The sequence below is a fragment of the Eubalaena glacialis genome, chromosome 19 (assembly GCF_028564815.1).
Source record: "Eubalaena glacialis isolate mEubGla1 chromosome 19, mEubGla1.1.hap2.+ XY, whole genome shotgun sequence".
Lineage (NCBI taxonomy): Eukaryota > Metazoa > Chordata > Mammalia > Artiodactyla > Balaenidae > Eubalaena > Eubalaena glacialis.
This window is the reverse complement of record NC_083734.1, coordinates 7,499,630-7,518,934: the sequence shown is the minus strand read 5'-3', so window position 1 is coordinate 7,518,934 and position 19,305 is coordinate 7,499,630. Positions and strand designations below refer to the sequence as shown.

Below are 19,305 nucleotides of genomic sequence, written 5' to 3'. Positions count from 1 at the left end.
TTTTCTTTTCTTCTTATTTATTTATTTATTTTTGGCTGTGTTGGGTCTCCGTTTCTGTGCGAGGGCTTTCTCTAGTTGCGGCGAGTGGGGGCCACCCTTCATCGCGGTGCTCGGGCCCCTCACTATGGCGGCCTCTCTCGTTGCGGAGCACAGGCTCCAGACGCGCAGGCTCAGTAATTGTGGCTCACGGGCCTAGTTGCTCCGCGGCATGTGGGATCTTCCCAGACCAGGCTCGAACCCGCGTCCCCTGCATTGGCAGGCAGATTCTCAACCACTGCGCCACCAGGGAAGCCCAGACATTTTCTTTTGTTTCTGTTTGCTTCCTCACTTTCATTTTGGCTTCTCAGAGGTATTTGGCCTACTCAAGTTTTGGCCATGCAGTTGGAAGGATAGAATTGCTATTAGCTGAGATATGGAACACTGCAGTAGGAGGGGTTTTGGGTGAAGAGTTCAGGAGTTCAGGTTTGAAAATGTTAAGTTTCAGATGCCTGTTAGACATCAGGAGAGATGCTGAGTAAGCAGTAGGGACATATGAGTCGGAAATTCAGAATAGAAGTTTGGGCCAGATATATAAACGTGGAAGTTGAAAGAATACAGATAGTATTTAAAACTGTAAATTACTAAGAGATCACCAAGCCATTGGGTATAGACGGAGTAGTGAAGCCTGAGGACCAAGCACCCGGGCACTCCTGACGGCACACTGGGGAAGTGAGGAAGCAGCAGAGTGAAGATCAGAAGCCGCTGAGGGTGGGAGAAAACTAGGGGGACAGCGATGTTCTGGAAGCCAAGTATTTCAGAGAGGAGGAGCGGCTCATTGTGTCCGGCGAGTCCAGCGTGGCGTCTGGGTCTGCAGAGTCACCCAGCCTCCTGGGACGCTCGGCCCTTATCACAGCTTGAAGAGTGGTTGTGTGTGTGTGTGCGTGCGTGTGTGTGCGCACGCGCGCGTGCTCTGTTACCTCCCCTGTTTTTACTTGTATTATAAACTAATAGATATTAAGCAGAATAAAAATATTCAGAATAAAATTTCAGGATAAAAATAAACAGTAATAGAGAAAAAAGGAAAGTGATTTAATGGGAAGAATCAAAGATCAGTGAGCTGTTGTACCTGTACGTTGGGGTGAAACCGTGACCTGATGTTGATGTGGCCTCATAGGTGCCTTGAGATCAAGAATTTGAAATTCTCTTGGCTGTATCTCCGGTGGAAGCTAGTATGAATGTTCCCTGCTTTAACTTAGTTTTCTCATCTGTAAAATGGCTATGGCCACGTTGATCTCATGGAGGTATTTCAAGTAGCATAAGTCAGTTCTTTATAAAACATTGAGTGTTTATATAAATGACATATACATATAATCCATTGGTCCATCCCTGAACTGTTTTACTTGGGAGTAGCTCTTTCTGTGTGTATAACACTCATACTCTTAGGGAAATCAGTGAGACTGGATCCAGTGCAGCATCTGCCTGATCTCTGGCTGCCTTTACGGACCGCCCTGCCCGGGATGCCCTCAGTCTCCCGTGGTGGTGTTTGTGCATCTTGAGACTTTGTAGGCCATAGATCTCAGGGTTTCTGCCTATACAGCAGCCTCTCTCCCCTTGGATGCAAACTGTCTCGCCCTTCTTTATGCTCCAGAGACGTGGCTCTAGATTATCTAGTTTTTCATGTATGTGGATTCTCTCTGGTCTCGGTCCATATGAGTAGCAATACACATTTTCTTTATCCTGAGTACTAGTTTTTAGCCTTTTTTTGGTGAAAGAGGTATTTCTTAATTGGCTCATAACTCTTTTCTCTTTAACTAACAGGCCATCTTCCCATTTATCCCGAGGCCTCTGACAGTGTGTGCCTGGCCTGGAATTACAGAGACGCCCTGGCAGTCATTTGGTCTCACAAGTGTGTGGTGTGTTTCTTCGCCGGTCACACTCACGATGGTGGCTACTCTGAGGATCCTTTTGGTGTGCACCACGTCAACATAGAAGGGGTTATTGAAACGGCTCCAGACAGCCAGGCTTTTGGCACAGTTCATGTCTATCCTGACAAAATGATGTTGAAAGGGAGGGGCAGAGTTCCAGACAGAATTATGAATTACAAGAAGGAAAAAGCTTTCCATTTTTAGTCTGATTTTATTTGTTTACTTTTATAGAAAGAGACTGACTTGGTTTTGTGGTTTTGTTCCGCCTTCCTCTCCCCAAATCCTGAGTCTCATTGTTTAGTATTCCGTTTGCATAACAAATAGCCATAACTGACTTCAATGTGTGTTAGCTCATAAGATATTCTGAAATGTCATTTTTGGATAATATATCCCGTGTTGAAAATTGGAAAGGAAATGAATGAAAGTAGCATGAATAAACCAGGGAGGAGACTGAGGTGGGGGGGATACAGTCCTCCAAACAGACTCTATTTAGCCTTACCTGAGGTTTTTTTACTTTTTACAAGGAGAATGTATTCATTCACTGTATTAGCTATGTAAGTTAAAATTCATAATAAAAAAGAAATAAAATAAGCTCAGGTAAACTTTTTCCATTTACCCAGCTGTGTGAATGAGCTTTAGACATTGTTTGCTCAGAGTACCCATCATATTTGTACTTTTATAGGTTTATACTCCTGTTTCGTAAGCCAGAAACATCACCAGTTACTTCACAGGTGAACGAATAGCACCCCCATTCACACAGGTGAACGTGTGGTCTCCCTTGTGAACCTCTTGTGAGTTCAGCCAAAGCAGGACCAAGTGCCAGTGCAGCTGTGTGCCTGCCAGCATGTCTGTTTGGGCCCCCAGCTGGTGCTATATGAGACTATCGTAGGTAAATGAATTTACCCTTGACTCCCTTTATAGACAAACGGGGCATGTTTAACTGAGCTGTCATATATTCTAAGACTTATTTGCAGAAACACTTACTCAGTGGCAAATGGGGACTGTTCAAGTGTAGAAAAAGTTTGATTCAGGGCCTGAAAAACAGGAAGACCAAAAAACCAGTACTAGTCAACATAAGTGTGTCTGCTGAGTACCGAAGCACCGTGGGGCTACAGAGGCATATCAGTTTCCGCTGGCTGCTGTAACAAATTAGCACAAACTTGGTGGCTTAAACAACATACACTTGTTCTCTTACAGTTCTGGAGGTCATAAGTCTGAAATCGTCTTCACTGGGCTGAGATCAAGGTGTTATCAGGGCCATGCTCTCTCGGGGGCAGAATCGGTTTCCTTGCCTTTTCCAGCTTCTAGAGCTGCATCTCTTGCATGTCTTGGCTCATGGCCCCTTCCTCCATCTGCAAAGCTAGCAATGCAGCTTTTTCCAGTCTCTTGCTGCTTTGTTGTCACAATGCCTTTCTCCTCTTCCGTCTGTAGTCAAATATCCCTGTGCCTCCCTCTTATATTGTAATTACATTGAGGGCCCACCCAGATAATCCAGGATAATCTTCCGATCTCAAGATCCTTAATCACATCTGGGAAGTCTATTTTGTGATGTAAGGTAACATTCAAAGGTTCTGGGGATTAGGGCCTGGATACCTTTGAGGGTCATTATTCAGCCTACTGCCGTGACTTTAATGCGCTCCCTGCCTTCACCGACTTTGCACAAGTGAGAGAGAGAAACAGCCCTGCATACAAATGTATGAAGAAAGGACAGTGGCAACATGGAGGAGGGATTTAATTTTGTTTGAAGGGAACAGGGATGACTTGAAGAAGGAAGAAAAATGGTTTAAATAGGTGTGTGGGTGCATTTCATGTAGACAGAACAGCGTAGCGTCATAGGATATGCTGAGTTCAGGAACTGCAAATAATGCTATGAGCATTCACCAAACGGCGCTGGGGGATGGCAGGCGGTAAAGCGGGAAAGGACAAGCTAGGGCTACGTGGTGAAGAGCCCTGAGTGGTGAGCCAGAGTTAGAACTAAACTTGTCAGGCAGTGAGGAACACTCCGGTGTCTGAGCTGGGGAATGTGTGAGGAAATCTGTGTCAATTCCAGGCAGTGGATAATGAGAGGCTGATATAGGAGAATGACAATGGGGAGAAAAAAGATTGTGAGGGTGGGAAGACAGAGATTTTGACCATAGAACTATTAAACTTACTAATAATACTTAAATTCAATTGAAAAATAGAGTTGAAAAGCAATTTCAGTAATACTCTTCAAAAGGCAGTACTTTACCAAGTTACTGCCTTTTACGTGCTTCTGGAGATGCGAAAGGAACTGTGTATATTCACAAAATTCATAGTGTTATATGGGAGATGCAAATATGATGAAAGTGTATTTTGGACATTACTTTTTAAAAAAATTGAAACATTACAGTCTTTTAAGCACAGAATCAAGCATTACTTGGAGGATGGGTAGGTCCTATATAGAATTTGGAAATAAATCTGTTTCTTCACGTCTAATAGTTATACTAACGGAGGTATAAAAACCATAAATATACCAGAAAACTGAAATCCTTTATTTGTATTTCACTGACCCTTAAAATAAATTTTACTTTAATTGCTTTAATATCAACTAGATTTTTTTTCCTTTACCCTCTAAATCTTGATAGAGAATTTCTGACTATCCAGTGGCCATTATGTAAAACAAAAAACATGCCTATCTCCTTTAACAAATATTTATAGAATACTTAATAGCGTATTAAAGGCTATAAAAATAGGCAAACTACCAGACTCATTTTCACTCTAATACTTTTTGAGTCAAATATTTCCTAAATCTCATGAAACTGTCTTCACTATGGAGTTTGATGCTAGCATATGTAAAAGAGTTGCCATCCAGATGCTCTAAGACAGCACTGACCAACAGAAATATAATGTGAGCCACATAAGTAATTTGAAATATTTTAGCAGTCACATTTTAAAAAGTAAATAGAAATAGATAAAATTAATTTTAATTATGTATTTTATTTACCCCAATACATCTAACATATTGTTTTAACATGTAATCAATATAAAAATACTTTACATTCTTTTTTATACTACGTCTGTAAAATGTAGTGTGTGTTTTATACTTATAATCTGTCCATTTGGACACTAAATTTTCATTGGAAATACTTGGTCCGTATTTAGATATAAAATTTGCAGTTGAAGAAGTAGATTCACATATCCAAGTTGTTCCAAACATACTTAAAACAAGTGTTCCAAACACACTTATAAGTTTTCTCATAACTGAATTGATGTTTTTAAATAAAAATGAAAAAATTCAAATTTCTTCAGTGTACATTTCAAGCGCTCAATACAACATGCAGCTAGTGGCCACCAGACTGTACAGCTCTGAAATGGTCTTCTCTCCAGGGCTACTTTTTTTTTAATGAATTGACATGTTTTTATTTATTTATTTATTTATTTTTGGCTGTGTTGGGTCTTCGTTTCTGTGCGAGGACTTTCTCTAGTTGCGGCGAGCGGGGACCACTCTTCATCGCGGTGCGCGGGCCTCTCACTATCGCGGCCTCTCTTGTTGCGGAGCACAGGCTCCAGACGCGCAGGCTCAGCAGCTGTGGCTCACGGGCCTAGTTGCTCCGCGGCATGTGGGATCTTCCCAGACCAGGGCTCGAACCCGTGTCCCCTGCATTAGCAGGCAGATTCTCAACCACTGCGCCACCAGGGAAGCCCCCAAACCAGGGCTACTTTTGACATTAAAAATATGTGTATAGATTTTGGTCTTATTTTTCATTTAAAATGTAATTAATATTCTCTCTCTCCTTCTTTTTGGTCCCACATTCCTTTATTCTAGCTAACTTTCTTTCCAAGACATGCTTGTTCACTTGGTTCATCTGGAGTCCTCATTTAATTCACGGCACTGTACCAGTTCAGTATACTGAGGTTAGTTCAGGGGTACAGCCCTCTCTTGAACTCTTTCTATCATTATCCAAACCCTGCTTCCCTCTGTTATCAGTTGCAGCCCTTTGTCAGCTCTTTATATTTTGAATGCTGTCACATTATCTCGCTGATAAACCTTGCAACTATATAAATAAGTAGGAGGTCTGGTAGTAACCCTATTTTATAGATAAAGAATTATCCACGGGATATCCAATTATCCAAATGTTTATACATTTGCCCAAGTCATATGGATAGTGACGTAGCTGAGTTAGAATTCATATTTCTTAACTTTTGTTTTGCCTTTTCTACTACACTGTGACACACCAGAATGCCAGACTCCTCTCACTAGTCCCTTCCAGTCCTGTGTTGTAGGCAGCCTAACTTGGGATTTTTTTTTAAAAAAATCATCTCTATTATTAACTCAAATTACCTGAAATAAATTCCTAGGGAACTGGCACGTTACGATCATGTTTACAAAAATTGAAAACTCTCATTTTAAGAACAGGATTCTTCATTTAAATTACTGTCTTGCAGTGAGTTGGCCAGGAGGACCGCATCTCCTTGTTTATATATACATAGACCCATGAGATAAATGGGAAAAGAGCAACTGTGATAGCAATAGCCAACTGAATTCTTCCACCAACTGGATTCCTATAAAGACACACAAAAATTATTATAAATAAAAATCCAATAAAAATTATGAATTGCTTTGGTAACAAATATGAAGATTGATTTTAGTAAAACACATCATTACATTTTTGTACGGTCTTTTTAATTTTTTAAATTGAAATATAATTCTTATATTTCATATAAGAATTATATAAGAAATATAATTCTGCGTGTCAGTGACCTCAGTTGAAGGTCATTGATGAAGCAATGTTAAAATGGATCTTTACGCAATGATTTTTGTGTCCTGTTTAAGAAAACTTTTCTTCCCCAAGGTCTTAAGGATACTAGATTATCTTCTCTAAAAGTTTTATTGTTTTGCTTTTCACATTAGATCTATAATCCACCTAGAATTGATTTTTATGGAAGTTTTAAGGTGTAGGGGTTTTCACTTTTTTCCATATGGATATTCAATTGCTCCAGCACTATTTATTGAAAAGATTGCCTTCCTTTGCTACCCTGGAGTGCCACCATTGTCCTAAGTAAAGGCCATATACATATATATATATATATATATATGGATCTGTTTCTAGATTCTATTTTGTTTCATTCATTTATTTTGCCAGTATGGGTTTGTCTTATACTGCCATAGGATAATTATTTAGGTGTTCTTTATTTTAATATTGAGGTCTTTAATTTCTCCCATAATGTTTTATAGTTTTTATAGTTTTGTATGCAGAGATTTTGCATATCTCTGCTAGATTTATTCCTGGGGAGTTGATTTTTTGATACTATAAATGGTAACTTTTTGTTTTTATCATTTTCTGTTACTTGCTGATAAAAATACAGTCGATTTTAGTATATTGACCTAGTATCCAGCCATCATGCTAAACTCACTTATTTGAATAACTTTTTAGATTTTTAGAAATTTTCTACATATGTGATTTTGTCATCTGTGAATAAGGAAATGTTACTTTTGCCTTTCCAATCCTTGGGGGCTTTTATTTCTTTTTCTCACCTTATTGTACTGGCTAGGACAAGAGCTAGAACAGTGTTGAGTAGAAGTGGCAACAGTGGCTACTTCTCATTCCTGATCTCAGGAAAAGTTTTCAGCTGCTCACCATTAAGTATCATGCTGTGGTATAGATACCCTTTAACAGGGTAAGTTCCTTTCTAAATCAATTTTTATGAGCTTTTATCATGAATGGATGTTGAATTTTATCAAATGCTCTTTTTGTATAGACTGAGAAGATAGTTTATTTTCTTCTTTCATTCTGTTAATGTGGTGAAAAACACTGGTTGGTTTTAAATGTTAAACTAACTGTATTCCTAGAATAAACACAACTTGGTGGTTGGGTCATGAATTGCAGGACTTGATTTGCTAATGTTTTTGTTTTTGTTTTTTGCTAATGTTTTGTTTAGGGTTTTTCCATCTGTGGTCATGAGTGAGATTGCTGTGTAATTTCTTTTTTCTTTCTTTTTTTTTTTTTTTTTTGGTGGGGGGTGGGTAATGTTCTTGTCAACTTTTGGTGTCCAGATTTTTCTGCCCTCATAAAATAAACTGGAAAATGTTTCTTCTTTTTCTGTTCTCTGGAAGAGTTTGTTGAAGGTTGGCATTATTCCTTCCTTAAATGTTAAATGGTAGAATTCTGCAGTTATGCCATTTGGTCTAGAGTTTTCTTTTAGGAAAAATTTATATTATATACTCAATTTCTTTAATAGTTATGAGACCGTTCTGAGTATTTCTTCTTGTGTCAGTTCTGGTAAATTGTATCTTTAAAGGAATTTGTCCATTTCATCTACATTTTCAAATTTATTGGGAAAAAGTTGTTCATACTATCCTCTTACGATTTTTGCAGTATCTGTTACATGGGTAATAACTTTCTCTTTTTCATCCCTGAGATTAGTTATTTGTGCCTTCCTTTCCTTGCTCTCACTCTAATTATTTTTCCCTTTTTAGTCTTGCCAGGGTTTATCAGTGTTATTAATCATTTCAGAGAATGAATATTTGGCCCTCTTACTCCTTTATTTTTTAATGTTGATTTTTTCATTTCATTGGTTTCTGCTTTTATATTTATTTTCTTGTTTCTTTGGGCTTAATTTACTGTTCTTTTACTAACTTCTTGAACTGGAGAGTTCCTAACTTCTTTGAAGCTTAGCTCATTGACTTTCAGCCTGCCTAGTTTTTGTTTTGTTTTGTTTTGTTTTAATATATGTATTTAATGCTAAAAATTTCCCTCTAAGCATGCTTTTTAGCCACATCCCACAGATTTTAATATGTAGTTGTCTCCTTATCATTCAGTTCAAAATATTTTCTGATTTTCATTGTGATGTGTTCCAAATGTTATTTGGAAATATATTTCCTAATTTCCAAACATACAGTGGTTGTCTGATTATTATTTTTGTGAATGATTTCTAGCTTAATTGCACTGTGGTCAAAGAACATACTCCATAAGATTTCAGTTCTTTGAAATTTGTTGGAACTTACTTCATGGCTCAACATAAAGTCTTTTTGCAAATATTCAACGTTTACTTGAAAAAAAATGTGAATTCTGCCATTCTTGGTGCTGGTATTCTATATATGTCCTTTAGGTCAAGTTTCTTATTGTGTAGCTCAAATTTTCTATATCTTTATTGATTTTTTAAATCTTCTTGTTCTATTAGTAACTGAAAGAAGTGTATTAAAGTCTCCCAAAATGATTGTAAATTTTTTAGTTTTTCTTTTTCATTCCGTCAATTTTTATTTTATCTATTTTGAGGCTATGTTATTAGTTATGTATGCTTTTTAATAAGTGGTGTTGAGATCACCAGAGAGCCAAAAAGGAAAAAGATAATATTGGATCCGTTCTTTTTGCTGTTACACTAGGATAAACTCTAAATCAGTCAAAGATTTAAATGTAAAAATGAAACCATACATGTATTAGAAGAAAACTTAGGTAAGTTACTTACAACCTGAGAGGAAGGAAAGTTTTCCTAACTATGACTCCAGATCCAGAAGCAATAAGGGAATGGACCGATAAATTTGGTCACATTAAAAAAAAATTTTTTTTTTCATGGCAAAGTGTACTTTGCATAAGCAAAGTAAAAGGACAATAAGAAACTGCAAAATAAATTTTTCAGCTTATATCACAGACAGAGGGTTAATAGCCCTAGTATGTAAAGAGCTTCTAAAAGTAGAGAAGACCAGCAACCTTAGAAATTGGTTAAACCTATACTCTCAGAGATGAACCAAATATTTATAGAAAAAGAAATGCAAATGGCTCTTAATCATATGAAAATATGCTTACCTTTGCTCCTAATAAGAGAAATACAAATGAAAACTACCCATTTCTCAACTATCCAATTAGTAAAAATTCAAAAATTTGACAATACACTTTGTTGGCACTATTTTGAATCGCAAAAGATTGGATACAACCTGAACAGTAGAGGACTGGATGAATATACTGTGGACCTATCAGCAGAATAAGGAAAGTCTTTATATACCACAGGGTGATCTCCAGGATGTAGTAAGGGGAAATCAAGAATACAGTTGTGTATAATGTGCTACCACTTATCTAAGACAAGCAGGAATACCAATGAATGTACATATTTGCTCCATTAAGAAACCATGGGGGGCTTCCCTGGTGGCGCAGTGGTTGAGAATCTGCCTGCCAATGCAGGGGACACGGGTTCGAGCCCTGGTCTGGGAAGATCCCACGTGCCGCGGAGCAGCTGGGCCCGTGAGCCACAATTACTGACCCTGCGCGTCTGGAGCCTGTGCTCCGCAACAAGAGAGGCCGTGATAGTGAGAGGCCCGCGCACCGCGATGAAGAGTGGCCCCCGCTTGCCACAACTAGAGAAAGCCCACGCACAGAAAGGAAGACCCAACACAGCCATAAATAAATAAATAAATAAATAAATACTTTAAAAAAAAAAAAAGAAACCATGGAAGGATAAACCATAAAGTTGAAAAAAAAACAAAATTAATATATTTTTAATAAAGTATCCCTAGAAATTGAAAGTAAAATGAAATAAATGAACTTAACTGTCTATTCACTTGGTGGGATTAGCACACAGAGTAACTATTCCAAGTAATTTGAATGTACATCCCTTAGAGAGATGTTCCCTAGAAACAGCAACACAAAATACCTATTTTCAGTAATTATATTGTTATTCTGAGATTGTGTTTGTATTGTGGGATGAGTCAGATGAGTTATGTTGAGGTCACTGAGACTAGAGATTTTTTGACATGATTAAAAGTAAATATAGATTTAAGATTGCTCATAAGGTCAGATGAAAACTTGTGCTCCTGAATTTGAATTCTAGGATCGATATGAACTCATAAGGGATTTTATCTTTAACTATATATGTAAAAAAAAAAAATATATATATATATCTTTATATATGTAATACACACACATATATATACATATATATTTATGACACACATACATATGTATACATACCTATGCACATATATGTGAATTTTCCTAGTTCTGCCCACTAAAAGAACCCAACTCAACCCACTGGCAGTGAGCACTATTTGTGCCCAGAATGTGACCTCTAAATACCATTATTACCTACTGAAAGTAATGAGGGCTTTTTGGAAAAATGGTTGATTCCCAGGTCTGGGGCATAAAATGTACAACCTTAGCTTGGAACATTTTGTCATACCAGAAAGCAAGGAAGCAATCAAAGTTTACTAGGGTCGTGTCAAACAGAGTTCTGGTGCCAACCTGAATAAGCGCCCCTGGTCAAAGATGGGACAGTTTAAGCAACTGCCATGGACTGAAAAACATCAAATATGTTGAAATCCATGACTTTATAATGGTACTCTTAAACAAAACTCATTGGTCACTTTTGGAAGGTGCCCAGGCAAGAAAAACTCATTATTCTGAAAACTGGTAAATTAAGAGAGTCAGCTCCTTTTCCTCTTATGATCTGTGTCTGAGTAGTCCAAGAATTGATAAGTGGAAGTTTTCCAGATAATAATCAAGGAATGGTATAATTAGATTATGACCATTTTGCAACTCAAATGAGTTAGTGGATTTAGGCAGTGATCATCAAAGATTTTATATTAACATTACAGAGAAACAGCTAGGTTATGCACATTATGATGGAAGTACATAACACCACCCATGAAGTAGTCTTGCTTAGTGATGATGATGATAAGAAGAAGGAGAAGGAGGAGAAGAAGAAGACAACCAGAATCTGGCCAAGCTTCTAGATCTTACCACCAATTTATAGGAAATATGAAGCACAGAGGAACAAGCATTTATAATACAATTGTGAAAATATAAACATTGGCTGGAAAACTCATAATACTGAGGAATTACTGTTTTATTTTGTGTGTGTGATGATGGTAGAGTGGTTATTTTTTAAGTGCTTATCTTTTAGAGATACATACTGAAATATATAAAACATAAAACAATATGATGTTTGAGATTTATTTCAAAATAATCAGGACAGTGATAGATGATACAAGATTGGATATGTAATGATAGTTGTTGGAGCTGGGTGATGAGTACATCTGATTCATGATATTAGTCTCTCTGCTTTTGAATGTGTTTGAATATTTCAAAATAAAAAATTAAAGCAGAATTTTTTTTAATTACCAAAAAGTCCTCCTTTTTTCTAATGCTGACCTTAAAATCTACTTTTTAAAATTAAAGTATCTATACTGGCTTCTGTTTTGTTGGTGTTTGTATAGTATGTTTTTTCTATCTTTTGACTTTCAGTCTTTCTGTTTCTGTATATTTGTGTTCTCTTTTGTAAGCAGTGTTTAGTTTTTAATCTTTTATCCATTTTGAAAATCTTTATTGGAATATTTGGAACAATTACATTTAATGTAGTTTCTCATATATTTGAGTTTAATTCTCTGTCTTAACATCTGCTTCTTATTTTCCCCATCTGTTCTTTTTCTCTTCTCCTTTCCTGCCTTCTGTACTCCTTTTCTTTCAGTGGTTACCCTAAGGATTACCACATGAATTCTTGACTTATCAAAATCTAATATAAATTGATACTTTTACCCTTCCCAGATAATTCAAGGACCTTAGAACACTTTAGCTCCATTTATCCCCTTCCAACTTATATGCTACAGTTGTCATGTATTTTTTATTTTTCTATTGTTGTTTTATAAAGTTAATATTCACTTACATGTACCCACAGTTTTATATTTTGCTATTCACTTTTCCCTAAATATCCAAGCATCCTTTTGAGATCACTTTCCTTCTCTCTGGAGAATAGACTGGCAACTACCTGTGATGACACAGGAAACTGTGGTATTCATAAAGTATGAATGATCATGAAACACTGAACCGACTCTTGTTAGCTTCCCTTGCGAAAAGGAAAGATTTCTCTCAAAAGATTCCTGTTTACAATTGTGTCAATATTCTCACTTACCTACCTGATCTGACCAACCTTAAATGCATCCGATTTTAACAGCCAAGCTGAAAACTTACTTTGATGCACTGTGGCACAGGGTCAGCCACGCTGTGATAATCACCAGACCAAAGAGCTCCCTGTAAAACAGCATAGATTTCATACTTTGAAGTGGCTGCGAAGGGTCATTTTCTCCCTGACACTTGATTCTGCTGACTGTCTGATGACTTCCTCCAAGATATATAGCATCTACAAAATATTTTCAAGTCTAACCATGACTCATAAATTACTTTTTCCAGACCTTTTAGAGCCCTATATGAAAATAAATTTCATCTTATGAGGCAGATATGAACTTCATGACTGTTCCCCAATTTATAGGTGAAAAGAGAAACAACAACAAAAAACAAATAAAAACATATATAAATCACCTACTTCATGTCACGGGGAGGAATACCACAACCAAGAAGACAATCCCAGATTTGATGAGGCACTCTTTTCACATTGTTTTAGAGGGGTCACTGTTAGGCAGGTTGAGCTCAAATCAGTAATTTAAGCACAGATTGCAGGAGATTGAGTCACGTCTTAGTGGAGTGGAATGACTTGTAGTATGAGTCTAATGATTTTGGGGTGGGTATATGCTTCTAGAAATATGTGTTAAAAGGTTGTATCTTTTACATAGCGTAGAAAATAATCGTATTTGGCCAAATACCACCGGAAGCCCCCACTTTGATTTCACTGCGCCTCATGGGCTTCAGGTTGGTGGAGGTGATTCAAACCATTTGGTCTACATTCCCATCAACTGACCCAACCTGATCTAGTTTTCCAAAGATTAGGGCCTATAATGTAGCAGCACCTCACCAGTAGGACTTAAGCTACAGGTCTCTCAATTTTGGTGTTGGCAGATGTTACCAGTGGGATAGAAAGGAAAGGAGGGGGGCTATTCGTGAGACCAGGGAGTCAAGGGTGGGAGGAAGCAAAGGAAGAGGTGATCAAACAAGAGCCAATGGTAGTGACAAAAGGAGGAGAGGACATAAGATATATAAGGGCAAGGCTGGCAGAGGTTGACCTCTGATGGGGCTGATCACACTTGTAAATAAGATTCTGGCTTGAACCAGGACTGAATCCGAAGGCTGATGGAGTTTTCACCTCATTAGACTTGACTGAATGTTACTGTATGCAATCCTTGCTCGTTACAAGGGGGTCAGGGTCCAACTGCCTGACGATAATATAATGCAACGTGTAGTAGTGATCACAGGTTTGGTAGGCAGTGCTGGCTTTAATCCTGGCTCTATCATTTCCTCAGTTTCTTCAGCTTATAAAGGAGATAATAGCTTCCCTGCTCCTTATGGTGTTGGGGGAATTAAATCATCATCATGCACAGATAAGGTGTAAAGGAACAGATTTCTCAGTTCTTCCCCACCCCTTCCAAAGAGCAAAAAAATCACTGCTCACCTGCCTTCTTCCTCATGTAAGATGTTCTGTTTTGTATGAAGCAAGAGGTTGTATGCCAAGCCAACAGCCCACACGATACAGAAGAATATGTGTATTGCAGAGATACTCTTCCAAATAAAGTTACCTAAAAACAGATATCCTGGTGCTGTTAATCGTGGAATCACATCTCAGAGAAAAATGATCTCTTTGTATTGCTTTGCCATAATCTGCCTTCAAGTAAAGCATTCAGAAAAGGCTGGGGTTTTTTTGTTTTGATTTGCTCTCAAATCAAAAGGTTAAAACAGAGGTTAAAACAGTATTTATAAACTTAAGTGGACATTTATTATTTTGATTGTCCAGCATCTCCCCTTCCTATGATGACGACTCTTATTTTTTCTGGGGATCCACCCTTCCCACACTCCTGGTCTATGTGTCCCAGACAACTGGACCTTAGCGAGGTCAATCAATGTATTCCATCCCCTCAGTGACAGTGATTTGTCTCAGGATGAACAGATAATGAATCAGGGCCAACAACTCCATTCTGAGCTTTTGTGGAGCTATCAGGGAAGTGGCTTCTAGATTCTATTGGACCCAGCGTGGTGAAGCTGTGACCTTTGTGTGGCAGGGCTACCACGTGGAGCCCAGGGCTGAAGTGCAGTAGATGTGGAACTAAGACTGCAGACAAATTTAAGTTCTGAGCCGTCACCAGTGCCTGAAGCCAGCACCATCCCAGACTTTTCAGTAAAGGATCCCAGTACATCTCCCTTCATCTTATAGGCCGCTTGAGTTGAGTTTTTTCCTTGCTTGCAACTAATGGAGTCCTAACTGATATACCTTGAAGATGTAAACAGAGATCTAGGGGCCTTGTACAAGGAGCCCGAGCATCTGGGGGATGGGAGTTTTCCCCACCCAGGTGGGAATCATCCGTCTTTATTCTAAGGCCCTGAGAATTTTCAAGCCCCACTAGTAGAAGCTGATTTAAAGAAAGTGACAAATAACCTGCCGGACTAATATTCCCCATTAATAAGAGAATGTTAGTAAACAATGTAAAAAAAATTTTTTTTTCTGCTCTAAGACACTTTCATAGAATGAAACTGTCCAACTAAGGTTTACTGAGTTTTTAGGGCCATAAAAGGTGAAGCAGCTACGTTTTGCCCCTAATTGAGGTAGGTGGCCTGTGGGCAATACAAACCGCTATTTTAAGTGAATTTTTTATGTATATACTCACCTGGGATATACATGTAAGGAATCCAAGGAGCAGGTTACAAAACAAATATATGATAAAGCCTCTGTGTTAGAGCCATTCACTGACTCAACAAACATTAGGTACCTGCCATATTCCTGGCCATGTTTAAGCTAGACTTGGGCAAAGATGGGTTAGACATGATCCTTTCAAGGGGCTTACAGCCTAGATGGAGGAAACATATATAAAAGTGTGCAAGAAATTGCTGGAGTTACTGTGATGGTACATAAGGAGATTAGGGAGAGCAACATGTATCAGTGAAAAATCTAAAGATTTGTTATAGACATTATAGACAGTTTCTCTACAAAAGTAGCAGTTCAGATACATAGGCGTTGAATGAATTCAAAATCAGAAAATGATGAATGGGAGTGGTACTGGGAGAAGAATTGTATAGAGTAAGTACATAATAGACAATGATCACCACTAAGTATGGAGACAAGGTTAGCAGTTTGATTGTTGCCCATCTTCCATTAGCTTGGTGGCTTAAGAAATCAACGCAGTGACTGAAGCCCTTCTCTCTCAGGGGCTAAACGGCATAACTACTGTACCACATCAGTATGAGATCCTGGGTACCAAATTGATAAAGACTGTCTTAGTATGGCACGTCCTTATCAAGTTTTCCTGAAGATGGGTGAGGACGATCTAGATTAGAATTCACCTCCTCTTATGATCAGAAGGGAGAAGAAAGACATGGAGAGCTCCAGTTTTCTCCTGGGGGTTGGCAGATAGACTCTCGTCATTGAAAGGAAATCAGATTTGCTGTATCTCCATTCAGAATCCAAGGTTCATACCTGTGACAAGAGGGTTAAGTCCAACAAGCAGGGTCAGACCGGCAGGAATTGTATACACAACCTGTTAGCAGAAAAAGAGGAAATTATATGGGTTAAGAAGGATGCCCAAAAAGAGGAAAAAAAAAAATTAAAAAAAAAAAAAGGATGCCCAAAAAGAGAAGAAAAAAAAAAAAAAAGAAGGATGCCCAGTATAGGAGATGTTCAGAGGTGTGTAGGGAGTAAAGAAAGATGACAGCAGTGGCCACCACACTCCGTGACTTACCTCTAGCTTTCAGTAGCAGCTGAGGAAGTGGTGACCTCTGCTTTATGGCATTTACCATGTCAGGTTGTAATTCTATATGCCTTCCTCCTAGACTGTAGGCTATTCCAGGAAAGACTTCTTCATCTTCAAGCTCTAGCATTGAGCAGAGTTTTGGTCTCAAGACACAGTGACCTCCTAATCTCTCCCAAGCAACATCCATGCCTAAATGGCCTTTCCCTACTTTTCAAAAAATGCTCTTAGAAAAGCAGGGCAGGAGCAGCCATAATTAGCCACACGGCCCTGCTGGGTCTAGCTCCATGGACCATCCAGCCCCATATTCCATCTCTGCGAGTGAGACCACATAAAGTTTACTAACAGTGTACGGACCAGATGTGCCCAATAAGATCAGGCTCTTCATTTTGGAAACTGTTGTAAGTTGGTTTGGAGTTGGGAAGGCTGGCCCTGAAGAGGCCCTATTTTCAAGCCTCATTCACGGCAAGCAGGCAGACTCTGGAAAAACCTATTGCTTGTGTGGTGTGGGCAGAGGGCAAGTAGGGGGTGGTAAGTTTATAAGAAGCATGGGGCCTCCCCAGAAATGTAGCTGCTTAACATCAACTGTGATGCTTAGTTAGAAACCTTTAGTTTATAAGGAAGTTGTCAGAGCTGAACATTTTAAGTGATTTGCTGTCACTATGAAAACAGGATAAGCAATTAGACCTACATTGTTTTGAATTGCTTTTGTTCTTTGTTTTCTGAGGGGATCTCAAAGACAATGGTAAGAAACAGAGATGTTAGAGATGGCTGAGGTTTTGAGCAAGGATGACTCAGAATGACTGCTGATAAGAGAAATGGTGAGTCAGAAGGAAGAGTGGGCATTGGAGGGAAAGATGCTGGGTAGGACCTTGTGTGTATCTGAGGAGCCACTGTGACATACAGGTGGACAGATCTAGCAGTCGTTTGGAAATTCAGCATTAAGCTGGATGTTTGGAACTGCAGGAGAAATAACATTTGGAACTAAGGATATGGATCATGGTGCTGAGGAAGAGGCAGGGGCATGTGAGTCTGGATAGTAAGAATATCAGAATGTGGTTATATTTATAACCATATATATATAATGTATATTACATTATATATAATATAATTCCAAATGCTTTCACTTGTTGTTACTCTATACACAGTCAACATTATTCCAAAGCCTAAAATCATCTCATCGGTGATATTGTACAGTATTGTATATCTGTATTTGAAAGAACCGAAATTTAGATATTTCCAAAAATGTGTGGAATGAACTTCCCCTCCTCTAAATGGTTCAATCAGAGCATTGGTTCAATGTATACTGTAGGTTTTATGGGCTTTAATTACTTTTTATGAATGTAACTCACTGAATTAGCAGAACCACATACCTCAAGCCTGCCATTTTCTTGTCAAATGTTTGTTGGAGTTTCTGGGTAGAAATTCATGAGGACTGGTTCACTTAACCTTGAGAGGTCTACTCTGTGTCTTCAGAAAAGTGTCCTCAGTTGGCCCATTTTATTCAAAGGGAATACTGCTGAAAGGCACCTATATCTCTGGAAAATTCTGACTCCTCAATCTGATCCTTCTCATATTTTAGGAAAAAGCACTTACTAAGGATTTGATTTCTAAGTTTTTAAGTAGACGAAGCAGGGAGGAGGGCAAACAGATGAACCTGCGTGTTTCACGCAGTTCCCCAATTCTTTCAGACGTGGGAAGGCAGCTCCTACTCACCATCCACACTTCTGCATCTGGATCATTCACCTGGAATGCCAAAACATCAGCATTAGCGACATGCTGTCGTGTTCCATTCCAGTATTTGGTCTGCTCTTTATTCATTTCGGTCATTTTCTAAACGCTGCAGTAGGGACCGAGGATGCAAGGAGGAGTAAGACACAGTGTAGCCGATGGTGGTGAGGAAGGGGCTTCCGGCTGAACCCAGCGCCTGGTTTGAACACACAGCCACACCTACCTCTTTGTAAAGAAGGGCACAGGGGGCCCCGCAAAGGGCGAGCCAAGCCCAGAATGGGTATCTTAAAGGCCCTCCAGTCTCAAGGAGTGAGGAAAGCTATCACAAAGGGGCCCCAAGCAGGCTTGGCGGGATAATTAGCTGCCAAGGGTTTTGCTCTGCTTCCTCTCCTAGGCCGTGAGCTCAGCCTCGCCCCCAGGCTGCCTTTTTAGAAAGGTGCCAGGGCCGCTTCTGCTCAGGTCCCTGCAAAGGGACACGCGCCGAACCAGTTCCTTCCAGCATGTGAGCAAACGCGACCATATGATCACACCTGTCTCAGCTGGAGCCGGAGTGCGGGTTCCCGTATCACCAACCCTGACTCCAGCCCTCCCCGTACAGGGCCGGCTCCTGCGACCCCGCCGGCCGCTCGGCCTACACCGCACGGGGCCTGGGGCGGAGCTCGGAGCCCGGGGTCCCGCCGCCCGCCGCCCGCCGCCCGGCCTGGGGCGCTGACCTGCACGAAGGCCGCCAGCGCGAAGAAGGCGCCCATGAGCCAGTTGCAGGCGCGCCACAGGCCCGGCGCCCCGCGCCCGGCCGCAGGCGCCATGGTCGGGCGGCGCGGTCCCCGCCGCGGCCCCTCCTTCCGCCCGGCCCACTCCCCGGAAGGCCCTCGGTCGTCCGGTCCCGGGGCCACTGGCCGGCGCGCGCCCGGGTGGGAGGGGCGCCGGTCGGGCCTTTCTGTGGGGCCCCATTCGCTCCTCCTCAAACGTAGAGAGCCGTAGGTATCTGCCCATTTCTCAGACTCGGAGAGTGAGTCACAGAGCGCTTGGGAGGCTGGGTCAGCGTCGCACAGATCGTCCTTGGGGGCAGGAAGTCGCATTTGAACCCAGAGAGGT

General features: G+C 39.9%; 2 protein-coding genes across 13 annotated transcripts in view; one reads left to right on the top strand and one right to left on the bottom strand.

The window, feature by feature from the left end:
- ADPRM (ADP-ribose/CDP-alcohol diphosphatase, manganese dependent) overlaps positions 1-19,305 on the top strand; it is a 339,223-nt gene that overhangs the window by 9,759 nt on the left and 310,159 nt on the right. For 4 of the 11 annotated variants that reach the window (XM_061175492.1, XM_061175491.1, XM_061175493.1 and 1 more), the window contains one exon: positions 1,798-3,322. The exons of the other annotated variants lie outside the window; for them this stretch is intronic. In XM_061175492.1, coding sequence (XP_061031475.1) covers positions 1,798-2,108 — 311 coding nt within the window. In that variant the 3' untranslated portion in view covers positions 2,109-3,322. Of the gene's footprint in view, positions 1-1,797; positions 3,323-19,305 lie in introns of those variants that run through there. 11 annotated transcript variants of the gene reach the window in all.
- On the bottom strand, positions 5,069-19,289 carry TMEM220 (transmembrane protein 220). 2 transcript variants are annotated; one of them, XR_009698358.1, is made up of 7 exons: positions 18,924-19,289; positions 18,196-18,225; positions 16,209-16,269; positions 14,196-14,319; positions 12,824-12,883; positions 6,208-6,428; positions 5,069-5,584 (listed from the first exon to the last, which is right to left on the bottom strand). XR_009698358.1 is itself a non-coding variant. In XM_061175742.1 (6 exons), exons 1-6 carry the CDS (start codon positions 19,287-19,289, stop codon positions 6,293-6,295), a joined length of 777 nt encoding a protein of 258 aa, XP_061031725.1. In that variant the 3' UTR covers positions 5,069-6,292. The 2 variants fall into 2 exon arrangements, 1 of the variants encoding a protein (XP_061031725.1); XM_061175742.1 differs by having other exon boundaries at positions 5,069-6,428.

Bases quoted from the DNA above. Each gene is read 5' to 3' on its own strand.
- TMEM220 (XM_061175742.1), bottom strand. From the start codon at position 19,289: ATGCGACTTCCTGCCCCCAAGGACGATCTGTGCGACGCTGACCCAGCC. The intron at 18,226-18,923 runs GTCAGCGCCCCA...TTGGCATTCCAG, and splicing joins CGCTGGCGGCCTTCGTGCAG to GTGAATGATCCAGATGCAGA. The intron at 12,884-14,195 runs GTGAGCAGTGAT...GCTGTTTTACAG, and splicing joins TTACATGAGGAAGAAGGCAG to GGAGCTCTTTGGTCTGGTGA.